Source organism: Carassius auratus, chromosome 32 (assembly GCF_003368295.1).
Source record: "Carassius auratus strain Wakin chromosome 32, ASM336829v1, whole genome shotgun sequence".
Taxonomy (NCBI): domain Eukaryota; kingdom Metazoa; phylum Chordata; class Actinopteri; order Cypriniformes; family Cyprinidae; genus Carassius; species Carassius auratus.
This window is the reverse complement of record NC_039274.1, coordinates 22,883,296-22,905,209: the sequence shown is the minus strand read 5'-3', so window position 1 is coordinate 22,905,209 and position 21,914 is coordinate 22,883,296. Positions and strand designations below refer to the sequence as shown.

The following is a 21,914-nucleotide window of genomic DNA, read 5'->3' as shown; positions in this document are numbered from 1 at the left end:
AAACCTCTCAATCCTGCCCCCCAGTGATGTATGAGATATGGCACATGGAATTCACTGAGCAAAGAGAGAAAGGAGCAGAGTCCGTTTGTCACCTAGAGTCAAAATACAGGCTTATACAATTATTATTATTATTATTTTTCACTGATGTTTATCATTATTCAAGTAGACGTTAGTTTAAAGAGATTTTAAAAAAATACTATATTTTTTCTTACTCTGTTATTATTCATTATTGCCCCCTTGTGGAGATGTGTCCATGTGTTCTCGAACAAGAAGGCACTGTGGCCACAATAAGTATTTGGAAACTCGGAAAAATATGGATGCCATTGGATAACATAATATCAAACAATGGTAATTATTATTATTTATTATTTAACAGCACATTATTTTCCAAGAAAAAATATATGTAAACAAGACAGAAAAAAAATCTTGTTGGGACTAGCAAAATGCTTGCATTTGAATATGTGGGAGGTAGTTGGCCATTGAAATTCAAAGTGCACCAAAACCAACTCTTTAAACTTTGGGAGTAATAGATTTGGTTAGTAAACTAACCAAACAAAAAGAAAGAAATCTGAATATATGTATGCTCCGAAGTATAAATGAATCATTGTGTTGATTGCTGGTCCTGACAGGAGTGAAGATTTATAAGCTGACGATGAGTGAGGCAGATGGCATCAGTCCCAGAAAACATTTGGAAATTATTGGCAAATTAATGATAACTTCAATAATGGTCACCACAAGATGGAGCCATAGCATTAAAATACGATATGAGGAGGACGCTTGACTGAATTAATCCTTTATTTTTAGCTGCAAGGTGCAAATTCTAGTTGAGAGTGTCTGACTACTATGAAAAAGCCTTAATTCCTTATTCAAATGCACATTTAAAAAAAACAAGTAAATTTGCTTTGGTTGGGGTTTCAGGTATTTCCACCAAAATTACAAGTTACAAATAGCCCAAAGTGCCTATTTTTCCCTTGTAAAGACAGATATTGTGTTCGCCTGGTGAGTAAACCATAGTAACAGTATCGTTTTCGTTCAGATAGATGAAAAATGGAAAAGCATAAACATCATCCTATCTGTAAGTTGCTGTTGTGGGCATTGGCTGTTTATTTAAACTCTCTGGAATTTTCTGAATGTGTCAAACCTTCCGGCCTTTTTGAGTACCACTCTAAATAATTAAGATTATTTGCCACTTAAACACAAAAAAACAAAAACAAAGCAGCTTTGGAGTAAACCGTTTATTTATTGAAAGCAGCATCAGAAACATCTACCTTTTCATCCTGTATTCAATGGAGAATTAGTGGAAGACTATTAGTGTTTTTTCTGACATTGTATATGTGTTCATTTGTGATTAGCATCATGTGGTCCGTTTATATTTGGGTTATATGAGTGCAACAGTAAAAAGTGCATTTCGGAAGTTCCATCTCATTAAGGCAGGAATGAAAATGATGTGTTTAAGTGGAATGTCGTATGGAGCGCCCCTCACCTCTGCTCTACATCCCACAAACCCACCCCCTGCAGAGGTCCCATTAAACACAGTCCTGGCCCGTTCCCCTTCAAATGCAGATAACCCATTTTCTATGAAGTGAGTGGGTATGGAAAATGGAAAGAAGGAATGCGCTTGGCACCCCTTTCCCCGGGCACCCCAGGGCCTTTAACATGTATTAACCCAGACCAGGTGCTAATCATCTGTCCACTCGGCAATCCGGACGAGGAACAATAGAGAGTCACTTTTCTTTTACTACCTTCACTTCCTGTGGAACAAACAGACGAGGAACAGAAGACGTCAGCTTTAACTGTATGCAAAAGTTTATTGAATGACAACATTAATTAATTTCACACAGAAACACACAAATAAAATAGATCCCATTTACAAATATATAATTGCATAAAAAGTTATCCTATACCACAGCTTGAGACATCACTGACATAAATGAATAATAGATATAACGCTACCTTCAATGCCCTTATGTTTTTCCTGTACAAAAATAGCTCTGTAAGTAGTATAAAGTAATATAAAACAATTAAATAGTAATATCTTTGACCATATTTTTTTTTTCAAATATACATATACTTGCAATAAAAAAAAAATGAAATAGATTGCACATATTTCTATACGAATTATAGCAACAACAATGTTCAAGTAAGGTAGAATACAATCCTTTTGGACTGGCACAGACAGTTCATAAAATCAAAAGCATTCATCCTGCTTACAGTGTCCAAAAATGTGATTCCGAATTAGAAACACCTTCATCGGAATTTTAAAAGTCTATCTGTGTATTCCTTTCTAGATTCATGAATCTTTCCCTGTTGAATCGGCTTGAAGTCCAAAGACTTTCTGACACAGTCTCTGGACAGGAACAGCTAAACTAGGGGCTGTAATCCCACCGACTGGTTCACCAGCAGGACAGTCAATCTGTCCCAGGAGAGGAGGTTCAGCTTTTCCCTGAGGCCAGTCCAATTCAGTGCAATGAGCTCTTGCTCATATCCAAGGCACACTTATACAGTTTCTCCATCTTCATCCCACCCTTATTTTCAACAGCTGCTGTTGTTGTTTCTGCACTTCTCTTTCCTGATTTCTCTTCCGAGGACAGCATTCAGAAGGCAAGATTGCTCTTCCAGCCCCTGTGCTTGGAAAAGAATGCGCTGGAGGACTCTTGGCAGGAGTCCGAGGCATTTCTAGAATTTCATAGTTGGCCGGCGAGCCTCTGTCGCAGCGTCCCCGAACGCTCCCACCCCGTGCGCTCACGTCCGTCTGAGCAGTGCTTCCAGCTTGTGCAGCTGTGATTGAGAGTTTGAGCTGCTCCACACCGTCTGCAGCCTGCTGCCCTCCTGTCGCAGTGTCATTACTTTCTCTGGAACGGACCTTCGCCGCCGGCCGTACCCGTAGGGATTGATCTTGTCAGCGGGCGCATTCCCGATCTTGAGCTTGTTGTTGAGATCATGGAGACGGTGTGCCAGCACATGCACCGTGCAGGTGCCCAATGAGCAGCCCGCTCTCCTGGACTGGTTGATGGAGTTCTTGGAACGTTTTGTCCTTATGCTGATGTCAGTGCTGGAAAGGCAGACAAGGGAAGATGACATTAATGCCTGCCTGGAGATCCTGAGCAATTGCTTTTAGTTTAATGTTCCTCCAACCATGTGAAACCACATTTAACTTAGAAAAAACAATGACATCATTTTCATTTGGTAATTCTTACCTGGAATGTGGCCTTAAGTTGTCTTTGACATCAACCGGTCTGACAAACAGGCTGTTGTCTAAAGTCCTCAGTGCAGCAAGGCTCAAATCCCTTCTTGATCTCTGCAGCCGGACACTAAGTATCAAGAAGAGAAAACCTGTTCATTAGAAACTTTTCCACCAGTTCCAAACCTGACTTAAAATCCTAAATCAGATCAACACATAAGCTTACCTTCTTTTCAGGTCATTTTTTGCTCCATCCACACCAGGAGCAAAGGTGGCCAGAAGGCAGCAGCAGAAGAAAGACTTCAGAATCAGTTGCATCGTGACTGAAATCCTGAAGGAAAAAGCAAATGATTCATCGGTTAGATATCCACTTTGAAAGGAAGCAGCTGAAACCTGCATGCAACTCTCCTACTCTGTGCCAACCATGCTTTGCTCACGCTTGCACAAGAGTCCAAAATCCACGCTATTTACATTCATCATGCATTTATTTACAATGTCAAACTGAGGTCGCACTTTCTATGAATAAGTAAACTTGCAACTATGCTTCAGGTCACCGATAAGCAGTAAAAGGGAAAATGATGTACAAAACAGTGGGTTTTTACAAAACACAGTGGCTTTAACGCCTTCAGCAACTTATTTTCAAATGAGATTAAGTTTTTGCAAGTTCCCTGGTTTATAGATGCAAAACCGGGGCTCAGTTTATTATATAACTACAGACAACCTATGCATATGAGCCTTGACCCTAAAAGAATAGACACTGAGTAGCTAACAGAAATATATAAGCTTCCTTTAAAAATGCATACCTGTGTTGAAGTACTCTTGGGATGGTTTCAGAAGTCCGTGTAGAAAGTAATCCAGAGGCGCTAACAGTTAATGTTGTTGCAGCGGTGATACTCTACTAATAGTCTGACTCTCCACAGCAGGCGTAAGTGCATTTATAGCCTACTGCAGGGAGATGGGAGGAGCATATCGAACACGCTCTCTCATCCCAGCATTTCCTCTCTATGACAACCTCAATTAGAACATGAAAGAGAATAAGAAAACGAAACTGGAGATATTGATGGTTATTGCTGAAATTACTTAATCGATTGTTTCCGGAAATAATAACCAGTCTGGGGAATTCTTTGACTGTTTTGAAAAATCCCAATGTTACGATGAATGTAGTTTCTTATATGACATTGCTCATGATTTTTTACCCTGGATGTTGCCTGGGGGTACAACTGTTATCTGTCAGACAAAGACAAAAATCTTTAACTTGACATAAAAGTTATATTCTGCATAAAAATAATGGCCAGAGCAATCAATCTGGATTAATAGAATAGAATAGAATAGAATAGAATAGAATAGAATAGAATAGAATAACATTATTTATTAAAGAAAATAATTTTAATAGCCCAAAAAGATCACATGTAAAACAGAAAAGTTTTATATAACAGTACAAAGAGACTATTTATTTATTCATTTATTATGATATCGAAAGAAAAATGTAATGATTATAACAGTATTAGAAAGGGCCATTACACTTATATTGATTAAGCTGAAAGTGATAGTGTTTACTTTCTAATTGACAGCTGATAAAAGACTTTTAAAGTGCCTTTGAGTTACACTCATCAGATTTTCTATGTAAGAGGTAAGACTCTCTATTTCTAGATAAGTAAACATGGATACATTCAAATTTTTGGGAGAATGCCCAATGACCTTGACCTAGTTTTCCCCCTTACTTTAGACTAGATTAAATTGAATTCTTCCGGTAAAATAAATTCTAAAATTAATTTGTGTCGTTTTTCATAGAACAGCCAACAAAATGTCATTAGCTCATGTTAATTACTGTGCAACCCTGTTTTACCTTATATGGGAAGTCAAAGATTGCACAACATCCACACACTGACACCATCCAGTTGTTTGCTTCTCAGTCCAAATATGGTCAATATTGTTTGCTAAATCAACATATCCTAGCCATCACAAAGGATTGTTGATATTTAATGAATTATGTTGAAGGAACCTTGAGATGCAGGTAGGACGTAGGTCTACCTGTGTGTTACAGTACATGCCTAGGAATGCTACAGTTAACAATGAGTCACGTAACACCCTGATTTCAAACTTTAGTTGTTTTAGAGTGATCATGTAGAATAGTCTGAACAAACCATGGTATTACCTTGTTAAATACAATATTACTAAATTACAATAATAATTGCATATGGCAATCAACCCGTAACATCTTATATATCAAAGTAGCATTCATATAGCAAAGTATCATCACAAAGCATTATTTTTGTAAAGGTTATGCATCAATGTATTGTTGTACAGATAAGCTAAAGAACTATATTAGAATAGTTTATTCTGAAGATCATTATTATTTAATAAGAAATTTGTTGAACATAGCTAATTTTTATCATATTGCTGATTGTTTTAGAAAGGTGAACTGGGTTTTAGGCACTTCACATGGAAAAACAGTTTATTCTTAATAAGAATAAAGAATATAAATCAATCATTTGAAATGATTATTTAAGTTTTTCAGTGAGAACTGGATGGTGAATTACAAAAACACATAAATGTAATAAAATTTTAATTCTATTTTTTTGTGAGGGTCTCTTTAGAGTGGGATAGTGTTTAAAACTTTTTTATGGTGCATTATATGAACATTTAGTCTCATACTTTCTAATATAAACTTTCCTGTTCTATTCTGCATAAATGAGATTTTATATGGTCCATGTGTTCCCCTTTTAATCACAGCTGTTATTACTTTTTTCTTACCAGATGATGTATGATACTCTGGTCCAGAGTATCTAGATTATGTATCAGGAATACATCTCCCACCTGAAATAAATAATAATAATAATAATATAATAGAGTTGTAGAGGGCAACTGTGTTTATAATTATTACTACATATATTATAAAATATTATTTTGAAACTTTTACATATACATTTAAAATACTGTGGCATCTCACACACACACAAAATAATCTAAGGGCATAACGCTTCAGTGCTCGTCATACTTTTGCATATTCCACATTAAGACTAAATTAATAAATAAACAGTAAATAAATTAATTTTGCATTATTATAATATTACATTATTCACGTCAAGGAAAATTATTCCACAGTATGATAGTGTGTAGTTAGTATGTTTATGATCGCTCGTGCAGGTCAGTGCCGGACCCACGCCCAGGCACGCGAGTCAACGCACGCGCACTGGCTCCCTCTGTGTCAAACATGGCTGTGCTTTTGAAGAAAGAAAAATGCTGAATAGTGCTGGAGGATTTCGCCAAAAGAGGAAACCATGGCTAGACTGGCTGATTACTTCATAGTGGTGGGATACGACCAGGACAAGTCTGGTAAGTTGCGGTGTGTGTGTGTTTGTGTGTGTGGAGGAGTGCTGTGATTTGTTTAGGCCGTTAGCAACAAGCAATATCACTGCTGCTGTGGTTCAAGGGATTAGCAGATGGATTTCACTCTGAATGGAATCTGTATGTGTTGGTTTTAGAAGGGAACAACACTGGCAGTTGCTGATTGTGCTTAAGAACTAAGCAGTGCGTGCTTGTGTTTGGTTGTGGGAGGTTTAAAAGAACGCTGCTGTGGTCCTTTTGCCAGTGCTTAAAGTGTGTGTACAACACCGCTCATGTTTTTTTGTGATGACATGCTACATAATATATTTTTTTATTTGATAAATGAGTGTTTTAGCACCATTCACTGAGTAAATCTCAGCACACCTACTGTATTTGTCGCGTGTACATGTAAACAGCGCGGTAAGTGACTCACGCGGTTGCTTGTTACTATGTTTCCAAGCCACACACGCATCGATCTTTAAATGGCAATTTAAGCGCGCATTGATTTCCACATTTAGCCGTGAGGTTTGGATCAGTAGAGAGCGATCCGGTGCTCTCTCTTTCTCTGTATGTGTGTGCTTTCATAAGGATCTACCGGAGAGCTCTTCCTGTGTTGTGGAAAGCGGATGCAGGGGAAACAGGACTTTCTCGAGCTGTGCGCAACCGTGTGGAGTCTACAGGCGCTCCACGCGCTCTGAATCACAGCACATGATCACGTTTACATGCACAGATGCCGAAATAAGCAACAGGTCACCTGGAAAGCGCACAAAACAAAGTGATGTTGTTCACTAGCACTTATTACACTCATTTAACTCTTGAACTGTCACAGGATATAGTTGTTTTTAAAACTCTTGTAGTGAGGGAAATGACACATTCTTGCACGTCTTTTCATTCCGAGCTTTGATTAAAAAGAAGTGTCATATAGTGTTGACAGAACAAGTAACAAAAACACATTTTAAAAATTCTACTGCATGATATTTGATACACGAATGGCTGTGGCCTCTAAACTGTCAACAGGAGAAAAACCGGTTTTACTCCATCTACTACATGCTTTCTGTCATCTGATTCATAGTTCATACCTTTTACCACAATTCTAAATATGTCCGCCTTTATGGGTGTAGGGCATTATAAAAAAAGTAAGCTAGCTTTTATATTGTAATTAATATGCTATTACACGATTATCATGGAACTTGATTATCCAATATGTCTTTGAAAAATCATGTTCAAATATAAGTTCAAATACGGTCCACCAGTCTTTTGAGGAATGATTTTGTCCATCTATCTTTTCATTGCATTATATGTCTTGTCCCCCACATTAAAAACATAAGAGCTTTGATCATAAATCTAAACATTTAAATATCTCACTAATGCTTACTTATAATATGCAATTTATTTAAGTAGTCTGCTATACTTTTATTGAGATCTCATTGATTTACATATAAATAACAAAAGTAATGGACTATGAATAAAAGCGATGCCCCACTTAATTGAGTGTGACCTTCATATTACATATTCAGACACATTATGTTACATTTATCTCACATCAGTAGGAGTTGGAGGAACTAACTGAATTCTGTTGTGTGCCGTTTGTTTTTACCCCAGCCTTTTTATGATTTTTTGCTTGTCAGATTATATGGTATTCCATAACGTTCTTTTGTGTCATACTGTTGTAGATTGTGGCTGAGACTGGTCATGATTGAATGCATGAGTTTTTTTTTTAGTTAAGTGGCTGTGCAAAATACCTTGCAAACTTGCATGTTAGGTATGATATAACAACAGAAAACTGTATTACATAGTTCGATACATAGTCCACTTTTAAGTATATTGACTTGACTATTGAAACTAGTGATGTACTGAAATTTTGACAGCACTGAAAATGTGACATTTAGGCTAAGCTAGTGCTTCCCCGATGGCACGTTTTGACTGATTTCCCCATTCAGAGAGATAGGAACTGCACTTGCATGCCCGAGAGGCGTTTCAAAGATGGCTGTGAGTGAAATGACATGCCTTAAAGGGACTTTGGTATGAAAACACCCATACCCATAAATTCTTTAATTGTGAGTTGAACTCCAGTCATTTCCACAGGCTTTATTATAGCCTGTGTCTTCTCTGAATGGCCAACTGTTTATATTTTGAAGGAGCCTTCTTGGTGATGTTTCTGTGCCTTTCTCAGCAATGATAAACGTCCACAGAGTTCAAATGAGGGAGGCCTTTCTTTCAGTAGCTCAGAGACACAGACTAGTCTCTTTAATCGTCTCTGTTACTCATGATGGGATATGAATAGGTGAGCAGTTTCCCCTGCTTCAGCCTCATACAGATATCCAGTGCATAAATGGCTGTGTTGTGCTGGGGTACTACTCAGTGTTCCTGACGTCTGTTGGGGATTGTGTGAATTCATGCATCGTCCTCACTGGAACAGCTGGAATTTGAATCCCCTTTAGATAAAGATAATAAATGAGAAGGCAATGCACATTCCTAATTTAGAAGAACTGCTCAGAGATGCTTTTCTCGTGTTATTGAAGTGAATGGTGATATCAGATGTCGCAAATCATGCATATGCTTTTCTGACATATGCACAGATGTGTATTAAAGTAAAATTTGTAGGATCCCCATGAAATTTGGGGTTTATCCCAAATTTATAAAGATAATTGACCCTTGAAATGAAAATCCTGTCACCATCATGTTGTTTCAAGCCTGTATTACTGTATTAGTAAATGTGTTAGTGGGGTCCACTATGGTTTCGGACCACACTGACTTTCATCGTATTGACAGAAACATTGTTAAAAATATTGTTTTTAGTGTTTCATTGAAGAAGGTCAAGTTCCAAGTTCTTTAGGGACAGTAAGCTGTTGTATGACGCATTGTTATGTTCAGAGGTATTTATCTTATTGGTGACTTACGATATTTGTTAGGAACAAACATTATAAAGCTATAATGCTAATCTCACTATGGGTGACACTTCAGTTTTATTGGCCGCAAATGATGTTGCTGTATAAAGGACAGTAAATTGAGTGGTATCAGAGGCCTTTCTTTGTTTTTTTTCTTAATAAGATCCTGTATTGATTTGAACCTGCATGTTGAAACGTGGATTGCATAATGTGAGTAAAACCTGGTGTGGGACACTAAATATATCATGGGCAAAACAGGGTGAACTCTTAAGCAGTTTATGACAAAGAGTGGTCATTATGTGCATTTAATATCAATATTAAAAATTCTCGACAGATGTGGCTTGTATGGGAGGGTTTCAAGAAAAAAGCCACTTCTCTAGAAAGGCCACATGCAGTTAGATTGAGGTTTGCCAAAACGCACCTTCAGATCCTGAGGCAGATTAGACTAAAACTGAATTATTTTGCCTTAACACCAAACGGTATGTCTGGTGGAAATCCAGTACTTCTCACCATCCAAACAACAGCGTTCCTGCAGTAAAGCATGGAGGTGGTCATGTCCTGTTCTAGGGGTGTTTCTCTCCAGAAGAGTCTGGAGCACTTGTCACGATAGAAGGAAAAATACCACCAAATTCTTAATTAATAATTACTAATAGTCTAGATGTGCAATGTTAGTACAGACACATACCTGTACCAACAGACTAAAGGTTGTTATTAAAGCAACAGGTAGTTCAACAAAATACATAGAGGTGGGTTATTCTTTTTTATACTCTGTATGTACAGGCCAGGAAGATAAATTCACTGATATTTGTCCCTTTTTGATAATATCAGCATGTGAAGTCAGTTTCCCTTTGCATCAGTATTGTCAACATTTTTTATTTTTTTTAGTTAGTGATTTTTGCCAAAATATTTATGAAGTGCTAGTTTTAGAACATATATGTATATTTATCTATATTGCATTTTTGATCAAAATTGAATTATGAATCATTTAAAATGTATAATTGCTCTCTGAATCGGAATAATAAACACAAGATTTGTATCCTGTGTTTGGAGAATTATGTCTTGATGACTGACTATTTGTCATCTAAAGAAGCTTTTTATCTACAGCATTATCCTGTTGGGATAGTCCTCCTTTTTATGTCTGTTTTGTTATTTGGTATCTGCTTCCTGCTTTGAATTCCTTTAAAATGAAAGAGTCAATTCCTGGCAAAATCACAAATGCGAAGTCTATGCTAACATTACTAGCGTAAACGAGCGCCTTGTGGCTAGAAATGACACTTCTGATGTACAGAGGAAATGTTTTGCTGCCACTGGACAGTGGAAAACTCAATTGGCAGACTATATAAATCTTTGAAGTTTATTACGACTGATCATTTTAACACCTCTCTTAATGTTTTATGGCTAATAGGATGTTGATTTCAGGACTGATTGTTTCATGGAAAGATAAGGTGGTGATATCGACTGGAATTGTGTCACGGAAGTGACACTTTGTTTTGGTCAAAGTGGCTGTTTTGCAATAAAAGATTGCAGTTTTGGCCTAGATCATTCGGCTTCGCCATTAAGATGTTTATTATAGCAGACAAAATGTGCTTGGCAGATTAAAAAAAAGCAAATTTCTTCAGAGTTCTTTTAAAATGGAAAAACAAAGATGATTGAATTTGTCAAATGATTTGCCTGCTTTACATGTCCATTTGTTTCTCACTGAAGCTGATGAAAGGTTTCAACTGATGAACTGTTGATGAACTTGGATTGATCACTTTCAGTTTCCTGATAAGTGATAATATGGAAATATCTGGTGCAGTTTGGATTGGATGACCTCTACTCCAACTCTCTGACATTAACCATGTTTCATTCTATGCCATTTTGTTAAACCGATTGTAATAAGAAGTCACAATACGATCATCAACAAGAGCTTGAGGATCTTTGATGCTGAACTGCTTTGCACCTTTGTTCAGAGCACCCCGCGGTGTGTTTGACTTCAGACAGCCAAAATAAATTACACTTATGTCATTTTACTATTTGTTGTATTCATTTCTGGCGCATCAACTCTATGGAAAACCCTGAGTTACATTTTGCTCCTGACATTTATTTTTCAGTTCCGCAGCTGCTCTGGTCTGCTGGCGTACGTCCTGGAATCTGGATGTTTTGACATCACAAATTTTCTAATCTTTCATACCCTTTACCATGCAAATGATAGCATATTCCTTTGCATATCTTGTTTTTTGGACAGCGTTGTTAAGGCCGATTGTGGGATGGCTCTGGGGTTTCTTTTAAAAACACTCACTTGTTTTGCGAACAAAAATATTTGCTTTACATAATTGATATAGTGCAGAACTCGGGCATCAGAATTTTTCCGAAACCAAGAACAGATGGGATGTGTTTGGTCTTCACTGCACACCTGTGTGATGAGCCGGTTCAGGTTAGATGTTGATGTGGTGGTGACGCAACGAGCTGTCTCTGTCTTTACTGTCTGATTTAGAACAGAATGCCTGAAGACGGATTCAGGTTTCCAGTACATAAGAAAAGTAACCAGAAAATACAAATATTTGAAATAAATTTGATAAGTCTTTGCATTTTTTTAAATTTTCTGTAGTTGAATTTGAACAAAGTGTTAAACCTTGCCATATATCTCCTCAAATCAAAGGTTTTGAGGTGAGGAGTGCAATTGCAACGCCCTTGCAACCATCTACAGCTCCTGAGCATTGCTGTATCATATGTTGAATGTTCAAGGACAGCTGATGCTTTGTTCAGAAAAATGTAAAATATGATTGAGTTAGGGGTGAGCAGGGCTATACACACAAGCATTGACTAAAGTGGCCGTGATCATCTCTGGTGGCCGTGGAGCCGTAATGAGCCGCAGACCCGTGTGTTCTGTGAAAGTTTGATGCTGGCATTGCACACTTTACACACCGCATGACTTTTGTCAATATCTTTTGTGCCTGGTCTGCAATGAAAGCCGAATTGATGGCATACTTAAGCTTTGTACACCGAGGTGGGATCTGGAACAATTCTTTCATCCTTCATTACTAGCAGTGAACTATATTAATGCTAACATTAGTGGCGTGTTATATATTGCAATAATCATGTGCATCGATATTTTCTTAGGGTCCTAGATTTAAACGTCCATACACTGATCCTACTTAAAGCTACTAAAATTAGTCAAGATCAGTGAGTGATTTTCTGTTTTTTGTTGTTGCAGGAATATTTTTAAGAGCTTTAATAGCTGCATGGATCCAATTTATTTAATAAACATGTTTTCTTTCTTAAATGTTTGTTCACTTGGGGATTTTAACATAGTTGTGTGTATATTTGGCCGCCTAATAATTCTTAATAACACTTCTTAACATCAAGCTTGTGCTGCGCTTTATTTCTCTTTCATGCATGCTGCGTTCACTTTTGAATTGTCAGATGCCTTTTTAGTATATCATACAACACTAGATATGATTTGACCAATTTGGAGCTTTTTGGGCTTTTAAGAAATGGTGAAATCGCACTGCTGAATGGAAGTAAATTAAAGGAATAGCATTTAGCACAATGATCGTTTTATTCAAATTGAAACTGAAACTAAGATATGAATTATCACCAGCACGCATGAATGACACATAATAGAGACACGTCATATAATTTGGACAGTCTCAGTCATCTAGTTGGCAGTTATTGCTGTAGTTTTAACATTTTTATGAAGATGTAAGATCACTATCTCTACGGATCACTTGAAAAGTAGATAATCAACGCCTTCAGGATCGATCATACCAAAAGGTCAAGTCGCCCACCCCTAGATCAAGGAACTTTTAGTTGTTTGTGTAAATGTCAGACTCCAGTTTTGGATTCTGAAATCCTCCAATTTGAAATAGAGCCACACCTCATGACAAGATTTCTATTTGTTGGTTTTTGCTGTCAGATGTGTTTTCAGGTCATAGTGCAGATACGCGCATGTCAGGACCAGATTTGACTCTGTTAGCTGAGTTTGATGTTTGTGTCATGACTTGCTTAAGACCTCAGTTGTTTGAAATGTTCTTAAAACAAGTTTACAACATGAGATATGGACTGGAAAATACCGTTTGACAGTGTTTTCCACAGGATGTTTTTGAGTGGATACTTATTATTGTGTGTTTCTGTTCTGATGTGGGGTTCAGAATCAGGGCACGGCAGTTACGTTTAATGTCAATGTCATACAGTGATGAACGGTCAGGGAAATATGAACTAATTAGAGTAGAATGTTCTGGAATGTGAGGATTTCTCAAGGGCTGATTGGCTGAAACCTGCCAGCTCAGAGATTGATAGCTGCTCTATGCCGGTAAACACAGACAGTGCAACATTAAAGCTATTCGATACGTTGTAAAGTCCCCAAAGTGGAAATTTGAATTTTGTACTTCAATACTACACATATTCATATTTAAAATGCATTTCAATCAGGCTGAAGAAAAGCTTTTGGCTTCTCTCCTGAGGCCACGAGGGTGCATCGAGCAAAATATTACTAATGCATGTTTATTCAAAGCATTAGAATACATGACTGTAAAATGAATAATATTTAAAATAATGTTTATAAACGAAAGTTACTAACTTAAACGATTAAGTTACTTAAAGGGGGGGGTGAAATGCTCGTTTTCACTCAATATCCTGTTAATCTTGAGTACCTATAGAGTACTGCATCCTTCATAACTCCAAAAAGTCTTTATTTTTATTATATTTATAAGAGAAAGATAGTCTGTACCGATTTTTCCCGGAAAAACACGAGCGCCTAGAGGCGTGGCGTGTGGGTGGAGCTAAAGAATCACGAGCGCCAGTAGGCTTTTGAGTTGAGAGCATGTGGAAGCTGTGACACAGATCCAGGGGCTGAAATTGAACAAGAGCAGCATCAGCAAAGGCGGTATGCTATGTGGTATGTATTGAAACTGTATATATTTGCTTAGCGCTTTTGGAAAATGACTAAGTTCCACTTTGTCGTCTTTTTTTTTTTTTTTTTTTTTAAGCTGTACATGTGGAAAGTGCAGTTTGATGACAACATCGCATGTTGTTTACTTGATGTGCTTACGCGCTGATAGCTAAGTTAACAACACAGAGATATCTGAAGCAGTTTTACTCACCGCATGTGGTTCCAACACACGATCGTGACCCTTTTTAGTTGGGACTGCATTATCCTTAAGAAATAAACGATGTGCAATCCGAAATGCAGGGAACAAACAAAAACACTTGCACAACTCCGTTGATGCTCTGTAAAAATAAACTCCATCCACTGGTCCCTTAATGCTGTTTCTCTTTTGGTAATCTGTGCAGGGTTGTCTTGCCCTGGCAACCAAAAACACACTTCTTTTGTGACTTTTCGTGATGCTCTCGCTCTGATCAGGCTGTGCTCAGCCTCTCAGTGCGCTGCTATACGGGAGCGCGCGCTCTTCCGGCAGACGTGACCTCAGGACCCATATAAGGAAATTCCGCTCCATCTAACGTCACACAGAGCCATACTCGAAAAAAACTTTCCGAAACTTGTGACAAACCGGAAGATGTTGTTTTGGAACAAAAATACTCCTTCAAACGTACAACTTAATTTTTGAAACTTTGTCCATGTTTAGCATGGGAATCCAACTCTTTAACAGTGTAAAAAACTCAGTATGCATGAAATAGCATTTCACCCCCCTTTTAAACAACTATAAACAAAACAGAATCATGTATGCATGCATAGTTTAATACAAAGGGGTGAAAGCCAATCACACAGAGTACATTTTTAATTTAAAAACATGAGAGGCAGTGGAGATCTCGAGATATGTTTGTAAAAAGTTGAACTTAAGTTCATTTTGCATGGCTTTCTAAACATGCAGCTCTCTTGTGCAAGTCGCGAGTGCAACGGTGAAAGAAAATGTCCCTCCAGAAAATGCGCAAAATATGCGTTCGCAGTTCTCGTTTCAGTTTTGATGTAAACAAAATCTTCTCAACATTGATCTTCTCCTTTTCCGCAATACTTTGAAAAACATCAAAGAAGCGCTGCATCTAGTGGCTTCAACTGGATATGCTAACAAAAAAAAATGCATCTCGTGCGCCACTGATAAAGGCCAAAATATACTTCGGCCGTCCGCATCCACACACTATCTGCATTAGGTAATTTTCGTCATCAACAGGGCTCGCGGACAGCCATGCAACACTTTTACTCAAATCAAACAGTCAGATGCCCATGAAGTGCCCTGGAATTGTTCCAGTTCTGGAAATGTTCCTCATGTGTTCACGTCTTTATTAGTCAGAGGAAAGACGCTGAAATCATCGGAGCGTCACGTGCGCTTCCGTGTGTTTAACGAATGAAGATGCGCTTCTGTGACATTCATTAACACAGACACGCAGAACATGCAGGATTCATATTTAAATAGACTTTTTCCGGATTTGTTTACAGATATTAGTCCATATAGCAATTTGATGTGAGTGCAATGACCTACTTTTGATTAATTCATTCAAAATTTGATGTTAAACTGTAAATTCCATTTTTATGACAGGATTTCCGCGATTCCGTCTGCCTTTCCTGCATCGCCGAAATAATAGGGTCCTACAGTAGACATGTGCCTGCTGTTCGTCCGATGCCTTAAAATCGAAGTATGTCCATATAATGGAGCCAGTTGTCTTTTTTTGATACTACTTCTGTAGTCTCCGGGCTGGTTGAGGATGCCGCCATGTTCAATGAGACAACACTAGGGGTTGGCGGATTGATCTAAATATCGATAGTATTTAGATCATTTATTTGGTATCGGATCGATACCAAATTTTGCAGTATCGCCCACCTCTAGACAACACGCGAGGGGAGGGGGAACAAAATCAAGGGGGCGGGATGCGAGCACAGCACAGAAAAGAAAAACAAGCGAAGTAGCGGAATCAGAATTAAGTATAAACAATATATCTATCTATATATATATATATATATATATATATATATATATATATATATACGATATGTCAAAATCCATATAGTGTTTAAAAAATATATATAGATATATTTTAAATATAAAGATATCGCCCACCCCTACTGCGTGTCGAGCTTGTCCACCTTTTAAAAAGCTGTGCGGACGCTGCTGTGCGCAAGAAGGAACTGAACGTGGAAAATTAAGTATCCCCTGATCGAAAAAAAAAAATAAAAGTATCCCCCCGGTCGGGCCTTAAAGCATCCTCCTTAACTCACACCTAAAATTAATATGGATTTTTATTTTAAATTCGACGAATATTCAAAATTCAAATTCTTTTTTGACAGCCCTAGCGCACATAATACACAAATTTAGGGTTACATAAACATGAAAAAGACTAATTTATTTCACCTTAGCATTAACTCAGGAGTGACTGCTAGGCTTTTGTGTGTAAATATAAAAAAAAAAAACACGCAATGATGTGACTGTTACAAGCCAGTTTTCATTCTAAATTTACATTGTTATCATTTACTCACCCTTATGTCATTTCAAATAACCTTGTTTTCTTTGTGGAAAACAAAAGAAGATATTTTAAAACCAAATTGTGTCCTTTGACTTTAATTGGATGGAAAATACATTTTTTCAAATACAAACCCAATTCCAAAAAACTTGGGACGCTGTACAAATTGTAAATAAAAACAGAATGCAATGATGTGGAAGTTTCACTTTTCAATATTTTATTCAGAATACAACATAGATGACATATCAAATGTTTAAACTGAGAAAATGTATCATTTTAAGGGAGAAATAAGTTGATTTTAAAATTTCATTGCATCAACACTTCTCCAAAAAGTTGAGACGAGGCCATGTTTACCACTGTGTGGCATCCCCTCTTCTTTTTATAACAGTCGACAATCGAAATTTCGATAACGTCTCGCTAGAGTGAACAGCTTTGGGAAGCGCCTTTCATTTGCTTGTGGATGTTTGCATCGCAAGTGATATTGCATTTTACTTGCACTACTGCTTTATTTTAATACCGCGTAGCATATTTTGCAAGTAAGTTCGTTGCTCTTTCTCTCGAAATGGTCTTTTCGCTCACTTCATTTGGCTTGCTCAGCTAAATATGTTGGCGAAAAACACACTGTTGGCGTGTAGTTGCGTGTGCCAATGCACCCAGTGAGTTAAAACACACACACACACACACAGAGCACATGCTCTGGATATCACACGCATGTCGAGCACACATTGGCCACATCATTTAGTGAAGGGAAATGACAAGCAGTGGCTTCTAATTCATCGTTAACATTGAAGTAAATGGAGATAAAACAAAGTATATCCCTAATCCATAATCTGTATATCCTTGATCTCTAATCTGGTTCGTCAGATCAAGTGTTTGAAGACACTGGGAATCAGAGACCCTGCAAATCAAAACAGAGCCACATAAACCCATGAGAGACACTTAGTCTGTTTACTGTAGCTCAAGCCCATGTTTTGACTTTTAAAGCTATGATTTTATCTAGATGCAGGTTGACTTTCAGCACTACTGTTTTCCAAGAAAAAAAGCGACATGTCAACTAATTCTATGATTGTATCAAAGAGAAGATTTTTTTGTAAATTTTTTTTTTAAATAGTTTACGCAAAAGTGATAATTTATTCACCCACATTGCACCAAATGAACTATTCCTGTATACACTCAAAGCAAAACTAAAACCAACACTGAGACGCTCCAAAATATCTTTTGCGTTTAGCCGAATGCACAGAAATTCATACAGGTTTGGAATGGAATGTATGTGAATATATAATGACAAAATTTTAATTTAATGACGAATTAGCCATTTAATGCCATTCACACGTCTTGGCAAACAGTTTTCCAAACAGTCAAATTGTATTTTCATGAAATTTTAATAGCCCGTTTCCAAAAGCAGTATTTACATCAGGTTCCCTGGTTTTAGATATGATCAAAAACATAGGCAGAGATGTATTCCCCAGATAAGCATATAATGAATGATATTTATCACTTAATTTCTTGTGTTTGATAATGTTTTATCTCCACATCTGTGTTAAGGTATGGAGCCTTAAATTTGCTTTTGAATCAGTATAGCCCGGGTCACTTAGACCCCTTATTGACTATGTGCTGCATTCTCTATTTTTGGTTTACTGCCAGGGGTATTTGTGTTCATAAGGACCCGTATTGTCACATTACAATGTTTACACTAGTAAATGCTAATTGACGAAACCTTCTTGGCCCAGTGCATGAACTGCTTTCCTTGTCAACAAAAAATGGGCCAGGAAAGATGTTTTTTGGACGGCAAATAGCCCAAAAGGAATGCCTGAGGAGTTATTGTGCCAGTTAGGACACATGGAATTGTGATCACGTTTAACTGTGTTTCTTTTCAGGATTGTCCTGATATGCCCCATACTACCGTTCATGCTGTTTCGAAAATGTCATTTAAAAAAAAAAAAAAAAAAAGCAGTGCTGAACTCGCACAACTGTCTTTTTTTTTCTATACATTTTAGGATCTGGTGAAGGATGTGGCAAGATCATTCAGCGCTTCCCTAAAAAGGACTGGGATGGCACGGTGTTTCCCCAGGGTGTGGAGATGGTAAGAAAACTTTTTTGTTTCTGAAAACAGAAACCCAAAAGTAGCCCCGTTATTTATCCATAAACAGCTGCTTTCTGGAAGTAGCTGAACTGAAAAAAAAAACTGTATATTCTACCTCTTTGTTTTTCCTAGTTGTTCTCTATGATGGATTTTCAGTTTTTGCCATTTGGTAAGCTGCGCCCACTTGATTTTAAATAGATGAAATGTGACATTGCTGAAGAATATGCATTTTTTTTTTAAATCTGTGAATACGTCTGTGCACATCCTCAGAAACTTGTATGTATGTTTCTGATATCAGCCTTTTCTTTGTCAACAAATGCATAATTATTGTTTACTTGAAGGTTGATCCCAGTCGCCTCCATTTGCTCTAATTGGAGAATTCCAAGCCCATCTCCTGTCCATTTCTTAAATGGTGTGCAGAAGTGCTTTGCTGTGCCTCTGATTTATTGCTCTACACACTCTGGCCCAATTAACAGACACATATCAACTTCACTCTTGACCAAATATTTGCTTATCTGAGCTGGAGAAGAACATGCTGTACATCCCCACAGTGACAGTGGCTTTAAAGTTGTCCTGGTTCTTGAGTTAAAAGGTCAAAGTCCAGCTCAATCTTTTGGGCTGTGGCCTGGTTTACTGTTTGTTTACTTGTTATTATTTTTGACATTTGCATTAAATCAAAAGTCTGATCTGCACAATTTTCTTCTTTCTTCCTATAAATGATCATAAAATTATAATAGCATATCATTCTAAAAAGGATATGAAAAATATAAAAACTATAATATAAAGTACACCTCTTCTGATGAGCTTGTTTTTTTTTTTTAGCTTGTTTTTAATTTCTCTATTAAGATAAATTTTGATCGTTTTATATTTTGAAAGACATTGAGTCACCAATGTAGATGCAGCATTAAGTCACAAAGGTGATGCAGCTCTCCTCGTATCCCAATGAAGAAAAGAAATTACATTCATGAAGAGAAAAACAGTGTTTTCAGGAGTGTGACTCTCTTATATTATTATTTTAATCTGTTTTACCCATTTTTAAAGTTTTGACCAAAAAAATAAAATAAATAAATACTATGTTGCAAACCAAAAAAAAAAAAAGTGCAGAAAATAATGTGATATAATACAGAGAACACCTGCAGAATTTCAAGACTGTGTGTCAAGGTCAATACGTCTCATAAAATATAAGATAATTTGACCTTTCCATGACAAGGTTGTAAAATGTCATGAAACTGGACACTCGCATGTGTTAAAGGTGTAAAGAAAAATGTATGGTTTACAATAAAAGACTTTTTTAAAATCATTTAAAAAAACGTTTATGAACCAACGTGAATAGAAAGAAGATGTTTCTGAGAACATGGCATGTGTGTTTCGGAACATCGTAAACACTTTTATTTGTCATTGAGCCAAACACATACTGTTCTCTCTCTGCTCTCGTGTTTTATTAGTCATTTACGTGCAAGTGCACCAAATAAATATGCTTGGTTACACAATATCCTTGGTTAACAATGGTATTTATGATACGTGGCTTTGCATTTGCATGGAGAAAAAGTTTGCATCAGATCCATAGAGGACATTGGCTATTCAGTGTAAGAGGCTCATTGTTCAGTGTGAGGACTGATTTGGAGTCTGTTTATACTCAACTGTTGAGATGTGACCACGAGCACTGTCTCCAATTGATTGTAGTTTCTGGAATCTAAACCTTCATCTAGGAATCGGCTAATGAAGCACAGGGTCAGTATCTTCCCAGCAGGTGGTTGAGTCTCTGGTCAGCCAACAGGTTATGCAGTCTGGGTCAGTCCTGGACTTAGTTGTTGTTTTAAACTTTATGAATTCTTACAGATTTATGTTTGTGATTCTAAGAGGACATGATCTTTTCCCACTCCAGGAATTAGGGTTGTTTTGTCTATCAGAGACAGTGGAATTGGGTTTAACTCCATTTCCGTGGTTTGAAATACACTGAGCGGTCACATTATTTGGTGTAATACAATGAATGTCCTTTTCCTCAAGAACTGTTTGTATATCTGAAGGCTTGTATTGAGAAGAACTGGAAACATTCCATAGGGATTTTATTCAGTACTGAATCAGTGGCTTCTTCAAGTCCCTGCAGTTTTATGGAATGTCCTTCAGCAGTTGCAGGGCTTTAGACAGCGACAGTTTTTTTGAGGAAGTGCGAGTTAAAATTTGTGTGAGTGCATGGTCTGCGCAGCTCCAAAGCATCTGCTCTGCTCCATACAGCACACTGCGGAGCCGCAGCACAGTGCACTGTGAGTCAGACTTCACCAATCATGTAAAGAGACTGAGAGAGGAGATGTTCCTTTCTCTTTGGAGTATTGCAAGCTGTTTTATAATAGATAAAATCCCTAAAGTTGCAAATACTAAAGTCTCAACCCCAAATAGATATTCTTCAGTTCCGGATGTTCTAACTCACAGTCTGTAAGTACGTTTACATATTTAAAGAATTTGCCACTGATGATTCAAATGCGAGTTTTGAGCAGTGTAACGCTTGTTGTTTGACGTTTCTCCAATCACAAATGCAGTCATGGTTTATGTTTACGCGGTGTGATGCAACGCAACATGTAAAAAGACAATATAAGTCATTATAATCCATTATAAACTATGTCCCCACTGGATGCAACAATAGCCTCGTTTATAATGGGTTTTAATGTTTTTATCTATGTGCTCTGGGACACGGCAAAACAATATGGTAAGGGGCGTAACATTTCCGTCACATGCTTGAGGTGTCCGCCCAATCACAATGCACTGGATAGCTGGCAAATCAGAGCACACCTTGCTTTTCAGACCAATGAGCTATGTAAAAATCTACATGTTTTAGAAAGGCGGGGCACCGAGGACAAATCATAATCCACAGTATGTGGAAAATAATGTGTTTTTTGAAACTTAAACCACAAAAACACATTTCATTAAACCAAATACACAAAATAATGTTCTTTTTACCAAAAAGTGCAAAAAGTGTATTGATGTAAGCACAACATTCGCCATCATCCTCAGTCATCTCTCCTTATACTGTTTATGTGGTGAA

General features: G+C 37.3%; 2 protein-coding genes across 6 annotated transcripts in view; one reads left to right on the top strand and one right to left on the bottom strand.

The window, feature by feature from the left end:
* Nucleotides 1–1,783: 1,783 nt before the first annotated feature.
* On the bottom strand, nucleotides 1,784–4,090 carry adma (adrenomedullin a). Its single transcript, XM_026216000.1, has 4 exons — nucleotides 3,985–4,090; nucleotides 3,408–3,512; nucleotides 3,198–3,311; nucleotides 1,784–3,052 (listed from the first exon to the last, which is right to left on the bottom strand). The coding sequence occupies exons 2-4, from the start codon at nucleotides 3,497–3,499 to the stop codon at nucleotides 2,743–2,745; spliced, it is 516 nt and encodes a 171-aa protein (XP_026071785.1). The 5' UTR covers nucleotides 3,500–3,512; nucleotides 3,985–4,090; the 3' UTR covers nucleotides 1,784–2,742.
* Nucleotides 4,091–6,347: 2,257 nt separating this feature from the next.
* Nucleotides 6,348–21,914, top strand: part of LOC113051853 (myotubularin-related protein 13-like) — a 135,585-nt gene continuing 120,018 nt past the window's right edge. For 4 of the 5 annotated variants that reach the window (XM_026215996.1, XM_026215999.1, XM_026215997.1 and 1 more), the window contains exons 1-2: nucleotides 6,349–6,517; nucleotides 18,789–18,874. In XM_026215996.1, coding sequence (XP_026071781.1) covers nucleotides 6,463–6,517; nucleotides 18,789–18,874 — 141 coding nt within the window. In that variant the 5' untranslated portion in view covers nucleotides 6,349–6,462. Of the gene's footprint in view, nucleotides 6,518–18,788; nucleotides 18,875–21,914 lie in introns of all 5 variants that reach the window. The other variant, XM_026215998.1, reaches the window with a different exon arrangement.

Coding starts and splice junctions, on each gene's coding strand:
- adma (XM_026216000.1), bottom strand. CDS start 3,499: ATGCAACTGATTCTGAAGTCTTTCTTCTGCTGCTGCCTTCTGGCCACC. Junction 3,312..3,407: donor AAAAATGACCTGAAAAGAAG/GTAAGCTTATGT, acceptor CTTGATACTTAG/TGTCCGGCTGCAGAGATCAA. Junction 3,053..3,197: donor AACTTAAGGCCACATTCCAG/GTAAGAATTACC, acceptor CTGCCTTTCCAG/CACTGACATCAGCATAAGGA.